The 18,926-nt window shown below is 42.5% G+C and overlaps 1 protein-coding gene across 2 annotated transcripts in view; it reads right to left on the bottom strand.

Moving 5' to 3' along the window:
* ube2e1 (ubiquitin-conjugating enzyme E2E 1) overlaps window positions 1-18,926 on the bottom strand; it is a 106,290-nt gene that overhangs the window by 33,856 nt on the left and 53,508 nt on the right. Inside the window, exons 4-5 of one of the 2 annotated variants that reach the window (XM_037794014.1) lie at window positions 11,847-11,979; window positions 4,502-4,649 (exon numbers count right to left, since the gene is read on the bottom strand). The exons of the other annotated variant lie outside the window; for it this stretch is intronic. Coding sequence (XP_037649942.1) covers window positions 4,502-4,649; window positions 11,847-11,979 — 281 coding nt within the window. The remainder of the gene's footprint in view (window positions 1-4,501; window positions 4,650-11,846; window positions 11,980-18,926) is intronic. 2 annotated transcript variants of the gene reach the window in all.

Here is an 18,926-nt window from a genome sequence, read left to right as displayed (position 1 = left end):
TCAATGACTGGCTTTATGCTATTCTTTCCTCGTTTGACCAATTTGTGTTTTGAAGGCCAAAAAGGAAGGTTGGCCTTTTTTTAGATCAGGTGCTCCTGAAGCAGCACCTGCGCTCTGCTCAGTGTATGAGCTCAAGGCGCCGGTATATTCAAACACAAGTACTTGGTGGATTGTTGGTGGTGGTGGGGTAAAGACAGGCAAGGTCAGGTGTCAGCTCCGTGTAAAGCACCGGGACAAAAACACAGACACGTCTCCGACAGTATGATAATAATGCGCTTGTCGTGCCTCGTTTGAGCCTGTAAATATGTAGCCTATAGATACAGTATATATGTTACTATTGCCTATAAATAGAATACAGTTGTACCGACAGAATACAGTAGAGCAGAGAAGCCGCTTCTGTGCCGCGAGGCAGACCAGCGCTCGTCTCTTCCAGTCTATTATTCACATGAGGAGCGCAGAGACCCTGCGGATCCATTTTTTTTACACAACTAATTCCATAATTTTTCATGTGCACAACCAAGTGCAACACTGTGAATGCCTGTGAGGAGAAACTGACAGTGTTTTACAATTCATTTTACAATTCATTGTGTCAAGTTCACAAAGGCTGAGCTGTAGGAGGAACTAGTTTGTTTGAAGCATACTGAGGCTTTTACAAAAAAAAAACCTTTTCCGCCGCAGGAAGGAGCTAAGAACCTTTTAAGGAACTCATTGAGTTTCGACTGCAGAGTCCAGGGTCTAATGAAGTTCTGGGGACATTTTACCCCCCCAAAAAAGGGGGCCCTGGTTGGGGGGATAGTACTTTCTGAAAGTAGAGGAACTTACGGGGTGGAGTTTGCAGGGATGAACGTCGCTGATTGGTCTATTGATTTAGGACCGTTTCAGGACGAGGTGGAGAGCATTTCTCTTTGTTTGATAAAATTGAAAGTAAAGTCAGGCTCTGAGGTCGATTTCCCGACTCATTAAAAGAAAATAGACAAAGAGAAAAAGAGAGAGAGAGATCGTGAGGGCGAGCGGTAGAAGAGGGAGACGGCGCGGCAGTGCCGTGAATGAGAGAAAGAAAAGTTATTTTCTGATTGTTTAACAGCGGTTTACGTTCTAAAGCACAAATAAATAACCCTCAAGACACTCAACGGATGATTCACTGTGGAGACAGACGCTCTTAGCTTCATTTCATTCATCATATCCAACGTGCATCAGTGAATATATGCAGCAGTAAATGTCGTTGCAGTGAGACGAAACCTTTATTTAGAGTGTGTTTACCACTGCGACCACCAGCAGCCACTGTCTCAGGTCATTTTGCTTTTTCATACGTCAGCGGACTAATTTGCCTAATCTACAAAGGTCTTTAGACCGCAGTGGAAACGCAGACAACAGTGTGGTGAAGGGGACCTTTTAGTTCCTTGAAAAGTAGTTCCTGGGGACTAAAAGTGAGGTGGAAACCTGGCTAAAGACTGTACAAAAGCAGCAAGGAACCTCTTCCAGGTGGCTTCCAGATGATGACTATGCTGTGTGAGATGTTCGGAGTAATTTTATGGTCTTTTTGTAACACCTAAGTACATGTTTTCAGTCACTTCAGTTGTTGAACAGGAGGCACACAGGCGCTGCACTAGCTGATAATATAAACAGTTTTTTTTTTTAATCTCACATATTCTGATATCAATCCAGATAGTAAAGCCTTCCTTTAAGGCCGAGTGAGGCAAGTATTATTACAGGTTTGACAGACTGACACCTGAGGGGAAGAAGCAGACACCTTCATTATAAAAGACTGGCCGAATATCAGCATTATATCAGCCTGATATACGATCGAGCACAGACAGCAGCGGCAGCAGAAATCGCTGCGGAAGAATCCCTCTGGCTTTGTTACACAAATTCAAGATTACTTTTTGGAAGTTACAAAGAGGTTGCGACAGGAAAAGACGCGGAGACATCGGACAGAGGCCCCCTGGGCTGGATTTGAGCCCCATAGATACGCTCTGACATGGCATGTGGCTTAGCCCCCCCACAAGCCACCAGGATGCCCCAGGTAGAGATCTGCTTGTGGGAGCTGATAGAGGGTTAAATGTGGCGTGACGGCGGGGCCGGCAGCCCTGGGAGGGTTGATTAACTGTCATTCCATCCTCTTCCCCCGCTTTAATGAGCTACATGCCAATGATCTCCGCCTTCCACGGGAAAGAAAATCTTCAGACGGGAGGCGGCGGAGAGGGAGGGATGAGATATTTTTAGGCTATTTCAGATCCACATTCAGCACTTGAGGCTGGGGTTTGAAAAACTTAAGCAAGTGGTGAGAAGTGTAGCGAGCGGACTGATTTTGATGAGGCAAGAGGCAGAAAGAGGGATAGAAAGTGCGTGGGTAACGGGGAGGAGGAGGGGTGACGATTTTTTTTTTTTTTGGCGGGGACGACGGGGTGTCGATCAAGTCTCTTTTGTATCATACTTTAAAGGAATCGGCTCATTTCATCTTGCCAACATCTGAAAAACGTGGAGGAGGAGGAGGAGGAGAGGAAAAGCTATTCTCATTTTCGCCCACGGTTGGAGAATCTCCGCTGCTACGTTATCAAAGAGCAATCCCCGTCGAGAGGACACAAGCTATCATCAGAGGTCCTCACAATCAGCACCATCAGCCCACCCCCACTCCTCCTCCCTCCCTCGCTCTTTCTTTTCTGTTGCCATCTCATTCCCCACTATTCACATGTGAAATAACCTGTCATTCTTCACTCCCCTTCTTCCTACATGTACCTTTCTCCCACTTCTTTCACTCTGAACCTCATCACTGTGATATTGGAGCTGCTTTTTACCACCTCTGCTTGCTCAATTTAATCCTTCATACCAACACACATTAAATCGTAAATGGCAGCTGAGGACCGGTCGAACTGGGAAACGACTGGTCCATAAAAAGACAGATTGAATCCCCGTTTCCTCCAGCGAGCGGTGGTCTTTGCTCTGCTGGTAAACCGGATCATAATGGATGTAATTAGCTTTAAAAATGTTGACGTCTTCTCCTCCGAACGGTTGTCGGCTGTTTACAGGGCTGTGTTTAGCCAGCCAGTCCTGGTTAAATATTGATTAAACTGCAGTGAAGGGAGGATGAATACACCCAGGCTCACTGTTTACCAGACAATATTGTAAGATGATGAATGCAAACGCTGTGAAAATGTTATAATCATTTTTCTGCTATATACCTTCACACTGAGGTAGTAATGGTTATTGGAGAAAAGAGTTGCTTTAAAAAGGCCTCAGTACGCTTCAAACAAAGTGGACTTGAAAATCTATTTCCAATGGGAGAATCAGGCACGGCTATGTCCAACAATTTCAAAAAAACAACATCCACTTTGCGCAGTGATTTGGCCAAGTGTGCAGAGGTGAGAAATAAATCAGGATCTGAACTTCTTTCTCAAGCTCTCTTTTTTTTTTTCTTTTACTCTTTGCACAACTACTGTCCCTTTTTGTATGTACAACAGAGTTCATCACCACATAGGGGCTGTCTGAAAGTGTGAGTTGTTATCCACGTTTGACCAAAAAGTAGTCACAGAGCTCTCGGAGATACTTTTGCTCTTTAGACTAGGGCTGACCCGAATACCATTTTTTTTGGGCTCCGGAGCTTTGGTAGTAATCAACACCAAATTGAGAGCATGTCTCTCATTGGGGCTTAATTCATAGAGTTCCACCCAGATCAACTAGAGGACCTTGTTCAAGTTAAGGCCTCAGTCTGCTTCAAACAAACTACATCATACAATGTGTCATCTGATATAATTGTGGCCGCGGGCCATCGGGCCATGGTTTATGTTGAAACCTGCCGATATCTGAGTTTAAAAATATTAGTTAATGCATAATATTTATATATTTTGTGGTTTCTTTCCTCCTCTATCACAGTAATCTGAATATCTGAATATCTTTGAGTCAAAACAAGACATTTGAGGACGTCATCTTGGGCTTTGGGTAACACTGATTGACATTTTTCACCTATTTCTGACATTTTATAGACTTAAAAACAAATCGATTAGTCGAGAAAATACTCAAAAGATTAATCAACAATGAAAGTTGCAGCCTAAATATATCAACTATAAGCTAACGCGGGCCAATATTTTGACCCAGCCGATTAAGTCGTCACCTTAAAAGGCAACATAAGCACAAGGTTAATGCGCATAGATTTAAATGTTCCACCTTCTTAACATAACTGTAATTGATTTGTAATGATTCATGTTTGAATAAAGCCATTACAGAACATTTCAGACCCACTTCAGAAATAGATGAACAACAGATAGATGAAGAGAGTGATGTCACACAAACCAGCAGTGTTTTCCATCACTGCAACCTGCCTGTCCGTCCTCTCCGACTGCTGCTGCTACAAAGAGGACGACTCAAGCCTCAAAGTGACACACTTCCATGTACATTATCCACACAGAATGGACATGTCAGTCAACCTGCCACAGCTAAACCTGCAGGGAGATATGACAAGGAGACGTGTGTGTGTGTGTGCGTGCGAGTGTGTTGTATCTCTCACCAGGGTTGCAGTCAGTGAGCAGGGAGCAGATGGACAGTAGGACCTTGGAGATGGTGAGGGCAGGACTCCAGTTGTCCTTCAGGATGTCCAGACAGATCACCCCCTGACTGTTGATGTTGCAGTGGTAGATCCTCGTACGGAACGTCACCTTGACACGGACGGGCAGAGGGTTAGATCAATACTGGTTTCTACAAGATAACCACATTATCGGTTTGGTTTCAAGTTGCATAATTGTGTGTGGACTATTGATAGTGGGCTTCTTAAAATAGGATTATTATTATAACAGCAAAAAGGGCCCTATTTATTTTAAATAAACAAATGTAATTAAACACTCTCCAGGTAGTAAATGTGTTTAAATCAGCATAAAAAAAATTACATTTAATGTGTTTAAAGGAGGAATTGAAGGCAGCAAGACAGATATTAATAAATAAATGAATAATTCTGCAGCCTCTCTGCGAAGACTTTTCACAAAGTGGTTTGATCTCTATTGTTCATATGAAAATATTGATTGCATATTGCGGCGTTAAATCTGGTGGAAAATTAGGCCGAGATTATGACAGTCATGATTGTCTATCACAGAGTAATTTCCAGATCTTGAAAGATCAGATGAAAACTAATATTTCTAAACATTTTCTATTATCAAAATCTAAAACAAACAGATGTGCGGCCTCTACAGCAGTATTGAGTGCATTCTAATTTCAGCCAAACCGGTCAACTCACTTTTACTTTTTTATCCTAGTACATTATAATTTGATGTTTTGTCCTTACAGCAGCATTTGCTTAGGGCTGCAGCTAATTATTATTTTCATTATCAATTCATCATTATTTTAACCATTCAATCAAATAATTGTTAAGCCATGAACTGTTGGAAAATAGTACAATATCAACATTTTCCAGAGCCCCAATAAAGATATTTAACTTAGAGTGATATAAAATACAAAATCTGCATATTTGGGAAGCTGAAAACAGCTCATGTTTTCCTGCATAAATGACGAGAATCACTGCCTTACCATTAAAGGGATAGATCGGTGTTTTGAAGTGGGGTTGTATGAGGTACATATCCATAGTCAGTGTATTACCTACAGTAGATAACGGTCGGCATGCCCCCAGTTTGGAGAAACAGACAGGAGTACCGACACGGGAGCAAAAAAAATACACTGCTGTGGACGGGGGCAGCAGGAAAACGTATTTTAACCACCTAATAAAATCTTTATCAGTTGAAGTTTAAGCTATATTTAGAATATTTTCACCGCCTAACCTTACCGTCAGACAGCCCTTTCCGACGGGGAACTGAAGCCGGTGTGCTCTCTTCAAAGCCACCGGACTTCTTTGACAAAAATAGTAATTTTACGTCACAGAACACAGGTGGCTGCTGGTCTAACGCTGTCTCGATTGGTTAGCTTGTTTGTGTTATTGTGTGACTTTGGTGAATCCAAACTAACCCTTTAAAACACCAAAGTCACACAACAACACAAACAAACTAATGGATCGAGGCAGTAGTAGATCAGCAACTCCCGTGGTCTGCAAGGTAAAATTACAGTTTTTTTCAATGTAGTCTGGTGGCTTTGAGGAGAGCACAGATGGATAAACGGCTTTAGTTCCCCGTCAGAAAGTGCTGTCTCACGGCAAAGTAAAGTGGTAAAAATATTGTAATTATAGCATACACTTAAACTGATATTGATTTTTTTGTAGGTGAGTCTTTCTTTTAGGTGGATAAAAAACAGCAGCACATTGCTTTGCTTCCGTGCTGGTACTCGACCGTCAAACTAGAACTAGAATTAGAACTAGAATTACCACCTCACACCAAGAAGTCAAGTTGCAGTTTACATCCCTGTCTGTCGAAAAATGTCATCACTTCATCATTTTATCCTGTTAAACGTGTGTGAAATTGTCATAATTAGCATATGAATTCTTGAGTTATGGCCCGCTTTGACAACCAAAATCAAATTAGTTCATCCTTCAGTCCAAGTGGATGTTTGTGCCAAATTTGAAGAAATTCCCACAAGGCGTTCCTGAGATATCACGAGAATGAGGCGGAACAGCCCCAAAACATAATACCTCCGGCCGCGGCCGTCGCCAGCACGGAGGCATAAAAATCCAAATTATCCCTTTAAGTGATTTTCTGTCGATTGACTAATCAATAAATTGTTTCAGAAAAGGATATAAGCGACCTTGCAAACACACTACGCAGCCCCTTCCAGGCTGCCTGAGCAAAAACAATTTTAACAGTCGGCTGTAAAACACATTCCGATTGATTTCCAAAGTCCAAACAAGCCTATAATGGATGTCTGCCAATATACTAATGCATTAATAAACATCTGACTTATCTCAACTCCATCTGAAGGCTACTCTAGTAAATGCACAGGTCAATACAGCGGAGGATCGACCGAGATACATGTGTGTGTCTACACAGTATGGAGGTGATACTGACGGTCCCTGTGGAACCGCCTTAGCCAACAGTCAACAATCCTGTAGAGCTCTGCATCAGCACAAGGAGCACAACATCATTAAGGAGTGACCTTTGACCTCTCTGCTTCCTTAAAGCGAAGGTTGCAGACCAGGAGAGGCTCCATCCCCCTTTTCTGCTTGCTTTGTGACTGCAGCCTCTCCTCCCCTCACTCCCTCTTTTATCCTCTCATTAACTCTCCAGAAACAAACAACCCTCGCCGTCTCGTCCTCACATTTCACGCTGTTATTACCGCCGACTCGTGATAGACACACAGAGCAATAAATAGTACGCTTTTCATTACACGGAAAGGATTTCCGGAGATGTGACAAGAAAAGGCAGACACGGGAGACGAGGTGATTGATGGCGACTGGCTGGGGGTAGGTCTCGTGTCTGAGTCGCCCCCTTCTCCTGTTCTTACGCCTCCGCTGAGACGGGTTAGCGTTGGCATGCTAATGCAGCCATGAAAAAGATCCTTGGCCGGCCTGTGTGGTCTCATTAACAGCCTGTAATCCCATCATGGCTGATGCTAATAGATTATGATGCTGCCTCCGCGTAACAAAAACTGAGGGTCTAATCCTACATCCCCTCTGTATTATGGATTCATCCCTCAGCCTCTAAACACAACCTCTGTATCCTCATTTTGTAACGGCGCTCATTCCGATCAACATTTATGCGTTTCTAGAGTAAATACAGCTTTCACAGGAACACTTTTCAAACACCGGGGCAATCCAGATATTAGTTTTCAATATGTTTTGTTCAAAGTGGACAATTTTAACTAAAGGAAGCAGTGATGCTAGATTGGGCTGGTTTTCCGCCCTGCTTGGGCAACTTTTGATTAACTTTTGGCGTGGGAAAAAAAGCATTGGGCTGGAAGATGAAATTTGGCGGGGTTTTGAAAATATTGTGAAAACAATATTACCAAACAAGCCGTCATTTTATGGTTAGAAAAACAGAAATATTTGATTGGCATGAGTTGTATTCAATCGTCGTTAAGGATAAGGGAGGACCTATTTCCCTTGATGTTATCATCATTGACATTGACATGGGAATTTGTCTATTTGGTTGTCTGACTGCACTCTTTGTGGGTTGCGATAGCCTTTTTTCTTAGATTATTTGATGCAGATATGAAGCCTGTATGCTTATGATGTGTTTTCTATTGTGCATGTAATGACTATATATGGTTTTACACAGGTTTCTGGCAAAGTTAGGACTTTTTTTTAATTGAATTGGGCGAGTTTTAAGTTGTGATTGGGCCCAAACCCAATCTGCCAATCTGATCTGGCAACACCGAGCACTACAGGAGAGCGTCCAAAATAAAAAGTTTCTCCTCTGGGGGAACATGTGCAGATAGATGCCTGTCTTTAAGCTAATTCTGTGAATTACATACCTGAAAAATAAAAGTACTTCATCGCATTGATACATGAATCACATAAATCGAATATTGCAATTATCACTAATTTCGCTGATTTGCAGAATTGACCACAGCGGTCTAACACAACCAGATATATTAAAAGGAAAGCCACGTAGCTACAACAATATCAAACAATCTCTCACAGTTGACAAAATGTGTGTCATCTCACAGTGTTTTTCATCATGTTGCCCAGCCCTATTATGCTTTTGTGTTTTTCCCCTTTACACTAGTGTTTTACATAGCTTTTTTTCTGTGCATGTAAAAGGTCTGTAAAGTTACATAACCCAAAGTCCACGCCAAAGCGAGTTACCCTCCCCCACAGAAACACTGCTCCTGAACTGCCTGAAACGCCTCGCTTGAATTCCTGCCTTTTCTTCCGTAACCTGGTGATGTCACCAAGTAACACGTAAGGGATAATGTACATCGAGCCGAGTCATTTTTGTGAAATAAACCCCTGACAGGCCTTGCATCACCCTGAAGGGGTTTATTTCACAATGACCTGCTAGCCGGACATTATCCTGCTTACACAGAGCGTTTCAGACAACCGGTATGAGAAAAATAAAGCTTTTTTTTAACGTAGGTGATAGGTAATAATAGGTCCTCTTTAACCTTTATTTATCCAGTATAGTCCCATTTAAATTTAAATTCTCTTTTCCAGGGAAGTCTTGGCCAGACAGACTTGTAAACAAAACAGCAAAAAGTTAAAAACAACATAAAAAAGGTAATTCAAGTTTGGTTTTGCAGGCCGCAAAAGTTCCCTACACATTTACACATTTGGCTCAACTATGATAAAGCATGTTTTTCTATCATTACCTCAGTTTTGTTCATTTACAATGTCCACATTTAATAGACATTTTGGGCAAATGGAATGAAAAGCAATTGAACCGATTCATAGTTTTATGACGAGGCAGTCATCATGACGTTTCTTAATTGAGAGAATTGGTTTAAAGGAGGGAATGCGTTGAATGGCTGATCATCCGCAGGTCTAACTTTGACTTTTATGGCGCTCCATGGCACGTTAGACGGTTTGAAAATGAGAATGATGTCATGCAGAGGAAGATAAAAATGTGCAGTTCAAAGCTATGAGGAAATTAGAGTTGATAGAGTGGGATAATGTTAGTCAGAGGAGTCTAATCTCTCAGCCCGTCGCTGGGTGGTTCTGCTGCCGAACAGGTCCCCGACCAGTGTCCTTGCCACCCTCAACCTCTATCTAAGAGTATCAGTGTCAGCCTTAACTGGCCTTATCATCCTAACATTAGTGAGTGAGCCAGTGTAGTGAGCAGCTGCAGCTGTCGGATTGGTGGCGGTGAGCCGGTGAGCTGCTGGATGGCACAGCTCACAGCCAGACTGGAAAAACAAGGCAGCAGGATGCCAAGAGTTTACACGGGCTCCGTTCCCCCCTCAGCGTGGACTGCCAGGAAGGAGGCAGATTTAGCTGGTCAGGAGGGAATGAGGAGAACGTCGTTGCTCATTGGGAGTCATATTTCGCACCAGACTGCAAATCAAATACCCAGGGCTGTAACAACAGTCACAATAAGTTTGATTTGTTGTAAAAACATTCAATAATTTTCAACATGAAATGGCCAATCAAACCATAAATCAAATCCACAGCAGTTATATTCAGTCTACGGGTGGAAGAAGTTCAAGTTACTAATAAGGAATTTTCATTTTATGTAGATTTTGGCGGCCTCTGTGGACAAAAGGGTTGAGCACCACCGCTTAAAGATCTGCATCTGCCAGACTTCCTTTAGAAAACCTCTCATTTTACTGCAGCAGGGTCTGACAGTCTGCCCCACTTAGTCCTGGTTCTGGTTCTCCCGTGCCTCCCTTCCCTCCAGCGGGCCCAGCAATACGGCCTGGGCCTCCACCAGCAGCGTGGTGTTGGTGTTGGCTCCCAGGAAGTGGGCGTGAGAGAGACCCCACACATAACCAAACGTTATGTTAAATTTAACAGTTTTGCAGTTTAGCTAATGAATTAGCCGTGGTGTGGCCATGACGGTATGTGTAGTATTCACGGTCTCTACAGCACGGTTCATAAAGATTTTCGTGTCTCTATGACTCTTAAACGCCACAGTCAGTTTCCCTTTAACCACAACTTTTGGTCAATCTAAGTCTATACTGTTGCTGCTGTTAACACTCTGTCACTTCTCAACCATAAGTGCCTCTCCATACTGAATGGTCCATATATAAAAACAGGAAAAATATCCTAAAATATTTTCCTGTTTACACTTTTTTCGGTATATTTTTACTACGTGTCTCTAAATAGCTGACAGAGCGCGAGTATTTCTAGACTCGAAACCAAAACCCAGGAGCACGACTCAAAACTGAGAGAGGTGGCAACCGCTGTCAGCCAGTCGAATGTGTAAATACTGACACACACTTGCATCAGCAGAACACACACACACACACACACACACACATAGCCACAAACCCACAGCCTCACTGGAGGGAAGCCAAATGCTGCTGAATGCAGCACATCAGGAGGGGACACAATAACAAGAAACAGTTAAAGGTTAAGTCTGGTGATAGTCTATATTTTTCTTGTTGTCAGCGAATCCCATGTGCAGCAGAAATGAACCAGTAACGTATTGTATCAAAGCCGTAGTGATATAACTTCTTCCTCTGTGCCATAGAGCTCCATTGTTGTCTAAAAACTATTAAAACACATCAATGAGTCACACTGTTGCACTGGCTCTGACATGTTCCTTCATTACCATGAACACACACTGGAGTTTATTTTGACTCAATCCCTAACCCCCAACCACATACACCGTTCTACTGCCCAAAATACTCACTATAGAGCACCAAATGGGGATTAATCCGCCGCTGAAAATAGACCCCAACAAATGAGCTATTTGCTGCAGTGACCAGCTGTTTTAGGAGATTAATCCACCTTCTAAATAAAACTCTATATTTGTGACTCATATATATATAGTTATACATGTGGGTCCTGATGTTGTGCTGATAATGTATAATAATAATAATAGGACAGTGATTCTGAAATTGGGGTCTGTCAGGAGGTCTGCGAAATAATTTGCTATAAATTATAAAATGATGCTGCATCATTAAATAGTGCATATGTACAGATGGCGACCATTTGCACCAATAAAACAAGCATACCGTGTCCATTACTCCCATCCATGTTAGCTTTGGGCCAATAGAAACTCTGATATGATTGTGATACACAGCAATAAGTTTATTATTTTTGTACATTTGAACGTCTGGATTTATTAGGACTATGCCAGTCTCGCTGCTGTTCATTTTCTGAAAGCTTTCAAGATCAATTACTTGAAATGTATAGGCTATAAATCCAGTCAAGTTGAATCCAAATGCAATTTGAATAAAATCACCCTCTGTTTAAGTTAAAAAGGTATTAACAATCAATTCTAATTGCTAATTGTTAAAAGCTGACAGCCCGCTGGGACAATGGTGACATTGTTCAAAGCTCTGGATGAAGGAGTGGGAGAGGGGGGGACACCACTCACCTTGGGTGGTTTGAAGGGGTAGTCTGGTGTGAAGGCGATGTCCAGGAAGAACACTCCTCCCTCGTACACGGAGCCTGGGGGGCCCAGGATGGTCGACCTCCACTCATAGATGTTGTCTCCTTTAGGACCGGCACTGCAATTAGGAAAATAAAAAAAAAAAGGAGAAATTTAATCTACCGGCTGAGGGGGGAAAAGACGCTCTAATCGCGTAACTCAATTTTCTCTGCAGCAGCAAGGGAGTGAATAAATAAAGTGTGTGATTATCAGCTGTTAAATCAGCCGCACAAAGCTGCCGTTTAAAGTTCTTATCCATTAGAAGATTATTACTACAGTGTGTACAACAAAGACCGCATCTGTAAGCCAGGAGAAATGATGAGTATGATCGATGTCGTGTGGATGACTGATCTGTCTGGGATGATGTGCAGGCGAGCACGAAACACACAAACAGGAAGGTGTTGAGCAGCAGCAGCGGCTCGGTTTCCTCACTGTTCATCAGCGCTTCACCGTTGGGCAGCTGGCTGCCGCCGAGCTCCATTGTTGCCTTGATTCCCGCTACAAACAACGCACACATGTGCGCACACTCACACACAAAAACACACACACACAGCTGCGAGAAGGGAGGCACTAATCCAATTCCATTTTCTATTGGAATTAGGCCAGATGCCCCTGTCGGTTTCTTGTATTACTTTTACTTTCATCATTTACACACAGAGAGAAAGCCAGACAGAGAGAGTGTGTGTGTGTGTGTGTGTGTGTGTGTGTGTGTGTGTGTGTGTGTGTGTGTGAGGCACATAAATGTAAGATGAGAGTGTGAGTGGAGTTGTTCATGTGAAACAGCAGCCTGTTGTAAAGCACCGGCCCACTGCAGACCTATTTCTTGTCAGCGTGTGTTTGGACACAGTGAGGAATTATGGGAGCGGGCCGGGGGAAAGGATGCCGACATGTTCTCCTGGATGGATAAAAATAGTCCGGAGAGCGATAGTGTACCAGGGGCCGGCGGGGGACGAGAGGGCCAATAAATCGCTCTGCTCGGCATCAGGCGGTGGCCTGACGTGACATCGATGGGGAAATCTATGTTTGTGTATCAAATAGTTTTTTAAATGGTTGTAGAGCAGCATTGCCAGATTTGATTAAACCACAATATGGTGCCTACATTGAACTTTTATTATTGTAACAGCTCTATTTACTCTGGACCTGAATACTTCAAACATACACTTTTAAAGGAACAGTGTGTAGGATTTGGTGGCATCTAGTGGTGTGGTTGCAGATTGCAACCAACTTGAGTACCCCTCCGCTCACTCCTCCCTTTTCCAAGACTGCGGTAACGTGAGCCGCCGAGTGCAAAACCTCGGTAACGCCCTTCACCTCGCTCAGAGAAAGGCTCTCTCTAGAGCCAGTGTTTGGTTTGTCCGTTCTGGGCTACTGTAGAAACATGGCGGAGCGACATCGCGGACTCCGTGAAGAGGACCCGTTCCCTATGTAGATATGGAGGGCTAATTCTAAGCTTACGAAATAAAACGATTCTTAGTTTCAGGTGATTATACAATAATGAAAACATAGATATGAATATTATAATGCATTTCTGCTAATAAATCCCCTGAAATGCTACACTCTGGCCCTTTAAAGAAACTTCGATCAATGACTTCAGAGCGTCTAGACCCATCTCTAAACTGCATTTTTGTGGCCAAAATCTTGGGAAAAAGTAAACCTCTGTGTTTGAAAAGTGCTACATGAATAAAGAGTATTATTAGTAGTATTATAAATGGTTTCAGTGGAGAGTTATCGGGTTTTACAATGGTCTAACTGCTTTTTTAAATGCTTTTCTACACAGAAAATAATAAAACTTGGAGTGAAACACAGCTTTTATTACAATGATTATTGCTTTTATAATTTCCTCTATTACGCTTAATGTACCCTTTGCGACAAACCACCAAGTCGAGCTTGTTACACAAGTCTGGTTTATTTTAATGAATAGCAGCACATAAATGCAACTGTTGGTAATCCACAAACTACCAGTGTTGGTCTTGAAAAACCCGCTATTAGTCAATTCCTATTGCAAGGTAGACGTTTTAAATCATCCGCTAGGCCTCTAAAAGTTGGCCAACCACTGATTTTTCTCTCCACCGAGTTCCCACAGTTCAGTCTGCAGCATCTGGAAATGTTTAGAGCTCTGCCAGCAGCAGCACCACCTCCTCCTTTTTTCCTGTTCCTGCTGCCTGGTACAACCCGCTCTGACAGGAGGAAAGATTTGGGATCCAGTAAGAGAGGGATCTATATTTTTACCACCTGTCTAGGCCTGTCAGAATGATGGAGGACACACAAATCCATAATTCGCCTCATGGATATGGTATGCTCTCTTAAAAAACGTCACTGTCTTTATGTCCAATTGCTGGGGAGTTATCTTTAGGAATCTGCTTCGAACGTACCAAAACTCAAGCGTGATTAAAAAGAGTGCAGCTCATAATGAAGGCTAAATGACGATGATGGACCCCGCTATTTCCCACGGTGTCAATTTCCACACTAAGAGCCATTAATAATGACCCTGGAGCACTGAGCGCACCCCGCTAGAGGAGCTCTATAATTAAGATGTGGCTGTTTCTGTATCCTTTAGCGCCTCTGTTGCAACTGTGAATTCTTTATATAGCCTGGAACTGAAAAATGAAATATGTTGAGGGCACAACTGACCATCAACTGCAAAAGGTAAAAGGGACAATTTGCCATGCAAAAAAAGGCATTTCCTAGATAGCCTAGAAGCATGCTGTGCTCCATCCCATCCCACACAAGAAGACATTTATATCATGCTTACAGTTAGCAGTCAGATGCATTGATCTGATTGGATGGAAGCAGCCAATCAGTGCTATTTTATGCACGTTAAAAACTCCAACCATCTGCACATACACGTTTTTCTGCTTTAGATTAGTTTGTCCACCTGAGGGTTTATTTTCCATCCATTCCAAATACATCTCTTGAATACATCGTCAGAACTTATTATCTAGTTAACAAAGTTACTAACTAACTGGCATTTAGCAGGCGAGCTAGCACAGAGAGCCATTGTGATTGACTATAGCTCTTGTGTGTTCCTAGTTGGCTAACATGTTAGCGAGGATGTGAACTTTGCTTTGTATATTTTCTAGGGTGACTGGGCCTTTAGATCACATCATCAAGCGGTTTATGAACCACAGACTATTTTCTGCATTTAAACTAAAAGGGGTTTTCGGTTGCTTTTTTCAGAGAAAACACATTAGAAACCTGGAAAATGAACCTATAATGGAACATAATGGATTACACGGCTTTGTTGAATACTTGATTCTGATTGGTCAATCACAGCATTCTACGGTCTGTTATTTCTTTATAGCAGACCGCTGCTATGTATAACAGACTTGTTATGGACACAGTTCTGATGTCGAACTCTGGCACAACTACTTAAATACCTTTGAGTTGAGGACTACAAACTGTGACTCTCTATGTCAGTGGTTCTCAACCTTTTTTGTGTCAAGGAAACCCCTAATTTGGTACACATTAGGTCACAGACCCCCATTTGATACGATTTTGCTTCAGGGAGCTCCAACCGAAAACATATCGGTTGCTAGATGATTCAGACCAGACGTCTACAGTTGTCAACAACAGATGAGGAGATAACTGTGGAGGAAGGGAAACCTATGATCAGAATAGTCACTCTTAGGACTCTATTACTCACATTGGGCTCACTTCTATTAATTACATAGTGAAAATAAACTATTCCCCATTTTTCTCGGGACCCCCTGGAACTCGCTCCCTGGACCCCTGGTTGAGAATCACTGCTCTATAGTGTCTTACTTTGCTGGTATTTCTGTGGTGATTGAATCCTAAAATAAAATGTCCTCTTTGCTGTGCAGGTCATTCAGCATAACGTCAGGATAATTAAAGATTAATAAACAGATTGGATGGAGAGTAATGATGAATTAATAAATTGGGTTTTGCTTCGGGTATTAAAACCTTTAGATGTTATCACTGGTCAGAAACAACAACAGGCACATTCAGACTAAATCGTTTTATATATTCAGACTGCAGCACTGCAGGAATCTGCACATCAACTACTTATGGCTGCATGTTTTTTATCTGACAGCTCTTCCAAGAACTCTTATATATATTGTACTACTTTTGAAATTCAATAATATGTTACTCTCACTATTGAGTGCAGTGCCATCCAATACCTTTATAACACTGCTTGGATCACCCGACCGCACCATCTCATACTATCTCTCACCCTCTCTCCCTCCCTCCCTCCCACCTCTTTTGTAGCTCTTCCTGAAAACTATTTTTACTCAGGCAGGGCACACACACATACACACACATACACACACTGCAATATAAAAATACAGGAACTTTCACTGGTGGCTACAGAGGTTTGAGACTGCTGCGTTTCCTTGCCCAGGGCCACGGGGAAGAACTCAGCTAACAGAAAATCTCACTCTGCAGTCTCGCTTCAGCACAGAAATGCTGAATGCGACTAATGTTTGAACCGAGTGGGTGTTTGTCAGTAGCCTTAATGTGACAACTTGTTAAGACATCACAGTGAAACAACAGAATACAGTGTACGTCAGATTACCCTTTTATACCTTTATTTAGAAAGGAAAAGTCTAGTGAGCTCTTTCACAGTAATTCCCTGCTGCACATTCACACACACACATTCATACAGACACAATCACAGCCTTGTGCTGCCGCAGCAGCAGCTGGGCCTCAATGTCCCACTCAAGGGCACCTCCACAGTGGTTGGCTTTTCTTCACACACACTTTTCCAGCCAGTTTGGGGATGTGACGAAATATTTGGGGATTTGAAATATTAACCATCTGTCACTTCAAGGCTACTGCTAATTCCAGATTATTGACTCAGTGATGATGATCACACAAAGGCTCTAATGTATGTTTAAGGGATGATGATGTGTACTTTCTTGAAAATTGTTGATGAAGACAGAATTGACCAAAGCAACTTTTTGATAAAAGGCACATTAGCTTTCAAACCTTGGCTTTTGTTTGAATCATAATAATAGTTAATAAAAATTAGGGATCCACCGATACCATTTTTTTCAGACCGAGTACGAGTACAAGTACAAGTACTTACATTTGGGTACTCGCCGATACCGAGTACTTCTCTGTGCCAAAAGACCCTTGTTAACAGCCAGCTGGAGAGTGTGAGCGACACACGGCAGGCTGGGGAGGCAATATGTTTTCGGCTGAGGCGGTGCGCCACGACCGGCTCTAGGTCGGCTTGGAAAGGCTCGGGGCGAAGGTGCTTCCCAGGGCCGTGGCCAAAGTGTCACCGGGGCGGACTGTCCTTAATGCGCCCCAACCCCAGAGGTGGAGCGTGTGCGATAGGACCTGAAAGATGGTGACGGGAGGTTAACGTCACGCTGCCGTAAAGTGGTATCGTTGCCGTTGTATTGGAGCCGTTTTGTGAGTACGAGTACATGAGCACAGTATCGGACCCGATACCCGATACTGGTATCGGTGCATCCCTAATAAAAATAATAATTCAAATAGAATAGGAGTAGAACTGACAACTGTTTTCTGTGGTCATTTGACTAGTGCAAAAATTGGCAATTGTTGTGAGTTGTTATAGCGACAAGACAACACGTCAGTGGGGCTGTAAATTGTGGTCGTAGTCCGTTGGGAAGAGACCGGACGCAGCTCCGGAGACGGATGGAAAAGGTGTTCAATTTTACTCATTCACTCTGGCTTTCTTTGCTTCGTAACATTACTACTCCACTGCTTGTTTTAGTAGTTACTGCAAACCCCGACTTGCCGTAAGTTGGTTTAGTTTGTACGGAAGTTAGCCTGCTACAAGGGTTGCAATGGCAACAGTACACATAAAAATGGTCGCCGTTCTGACCATCCTGCAATGCTGATTTGAATGTCCGTTCTAATCCTATTCTAATTCTATGGCTTTAATCCTTGATGTATGCAAGGGAAACTTTTCTAACTTAAGTGAGAAGGTGAAGCGTAAAAGTTAGAAAAATCTTTTTTGAATTTTTGATGTGTTGGATTTAACATGTGCTGCCTTATATAATTTTCTATCTGTGTTTACCCTTTCTATGGAGGCATGATTTGTCCCCTACTGTATGTGGGAGTATGAGACCAGTATTGTCCAGCTCTGCTCTGATCGGGTCACTTTGAGAGTTGTTGACCCTCAATCATGCACATCACAATCACCTAGGTGATGAATATGTTTGTGTTTATTGCTCGCTCTGCAATGTGACGGTGATTTGACAATGTCTGATGAAGCCCTCTGTTAGATAGAAACGTTGCTCTATTAAATTAAAATAACCGGGAGCATGTGCAAATCTTTTGTCCGCATTTTGTCTTCATCCTCAATGTCACGGTCTTTTCACACAAAGTCCAGACCAAGTTTGAAAATAAATACGACCACAATTGTCAATCACGTTTACACACTGACTCCAAAACTGTTTACAACGCAGCACACTTTCTATGCAACCTAGCAGTTAGCAGGACTCTTTGTGAACTATTGAATTGTGATCGTCACAAGATTCCAACAATCAAAGTCCTAACTTCCTGATGTTCGATGTTTGTCCGACATTCAAACTTTCGGAAAACAGGTTCAATTTCCTTGACCACTCAGAGCCACCGTAAATGCAAACGAATTACGAATTTTCGCAATGAATATAACAATAAAATGCATCCGACTCAGTGTGCAAGGTTTCTGTGCGTAACAATTTTCATGAAAAATCGTATCTTTCTCTCACATGATCTCACAGAAAAATCCTACTGCTATGTAAGACTGCTGCATGAACCAACACTTTCAATTCAGCTTTAAATTTCCACACAGCATGAGGAATGGTCAACATCAGCAGCTAGTCAAACACTATAACAGTTTGCACATTGTGACAATTCATGAAGGGAGCGTTGCATTTTTTCACTGATTTATGTTTTTTTCTCTAAAATTTAGAAGCCTGTTCTCGTTTTTAAAGAACGAAAGGACAGACATCTGAGACAGACTCCAGCTCTGTGAAGCCACAATAATAAACAGTCTTTTAAAAATCTCTGTGCCATGTCGAGACCAGTGGAGCCGCATTCCTCTGCCAC

Source organism: Sebastes umbrosus, chromosome 15 (assembly GCF_015220745.1).
Source record: "Sebastes umbrosus isolate fSebUmb1 chromosome 15, fSebUmb1.pri, whole genome shotgun sequence".
Lineage (NCBI taxonomy): Eukaryota > Metazoa > Chordata > Actinopteri > Perciformes > Sebastidae > Sebastes > Sebastes umbrosus.
The sequence above is the reverse complement of the archived record's forward strand: the minus strand, read 5'-3'. Positions and strand labels throughout refer to the sequence as shown.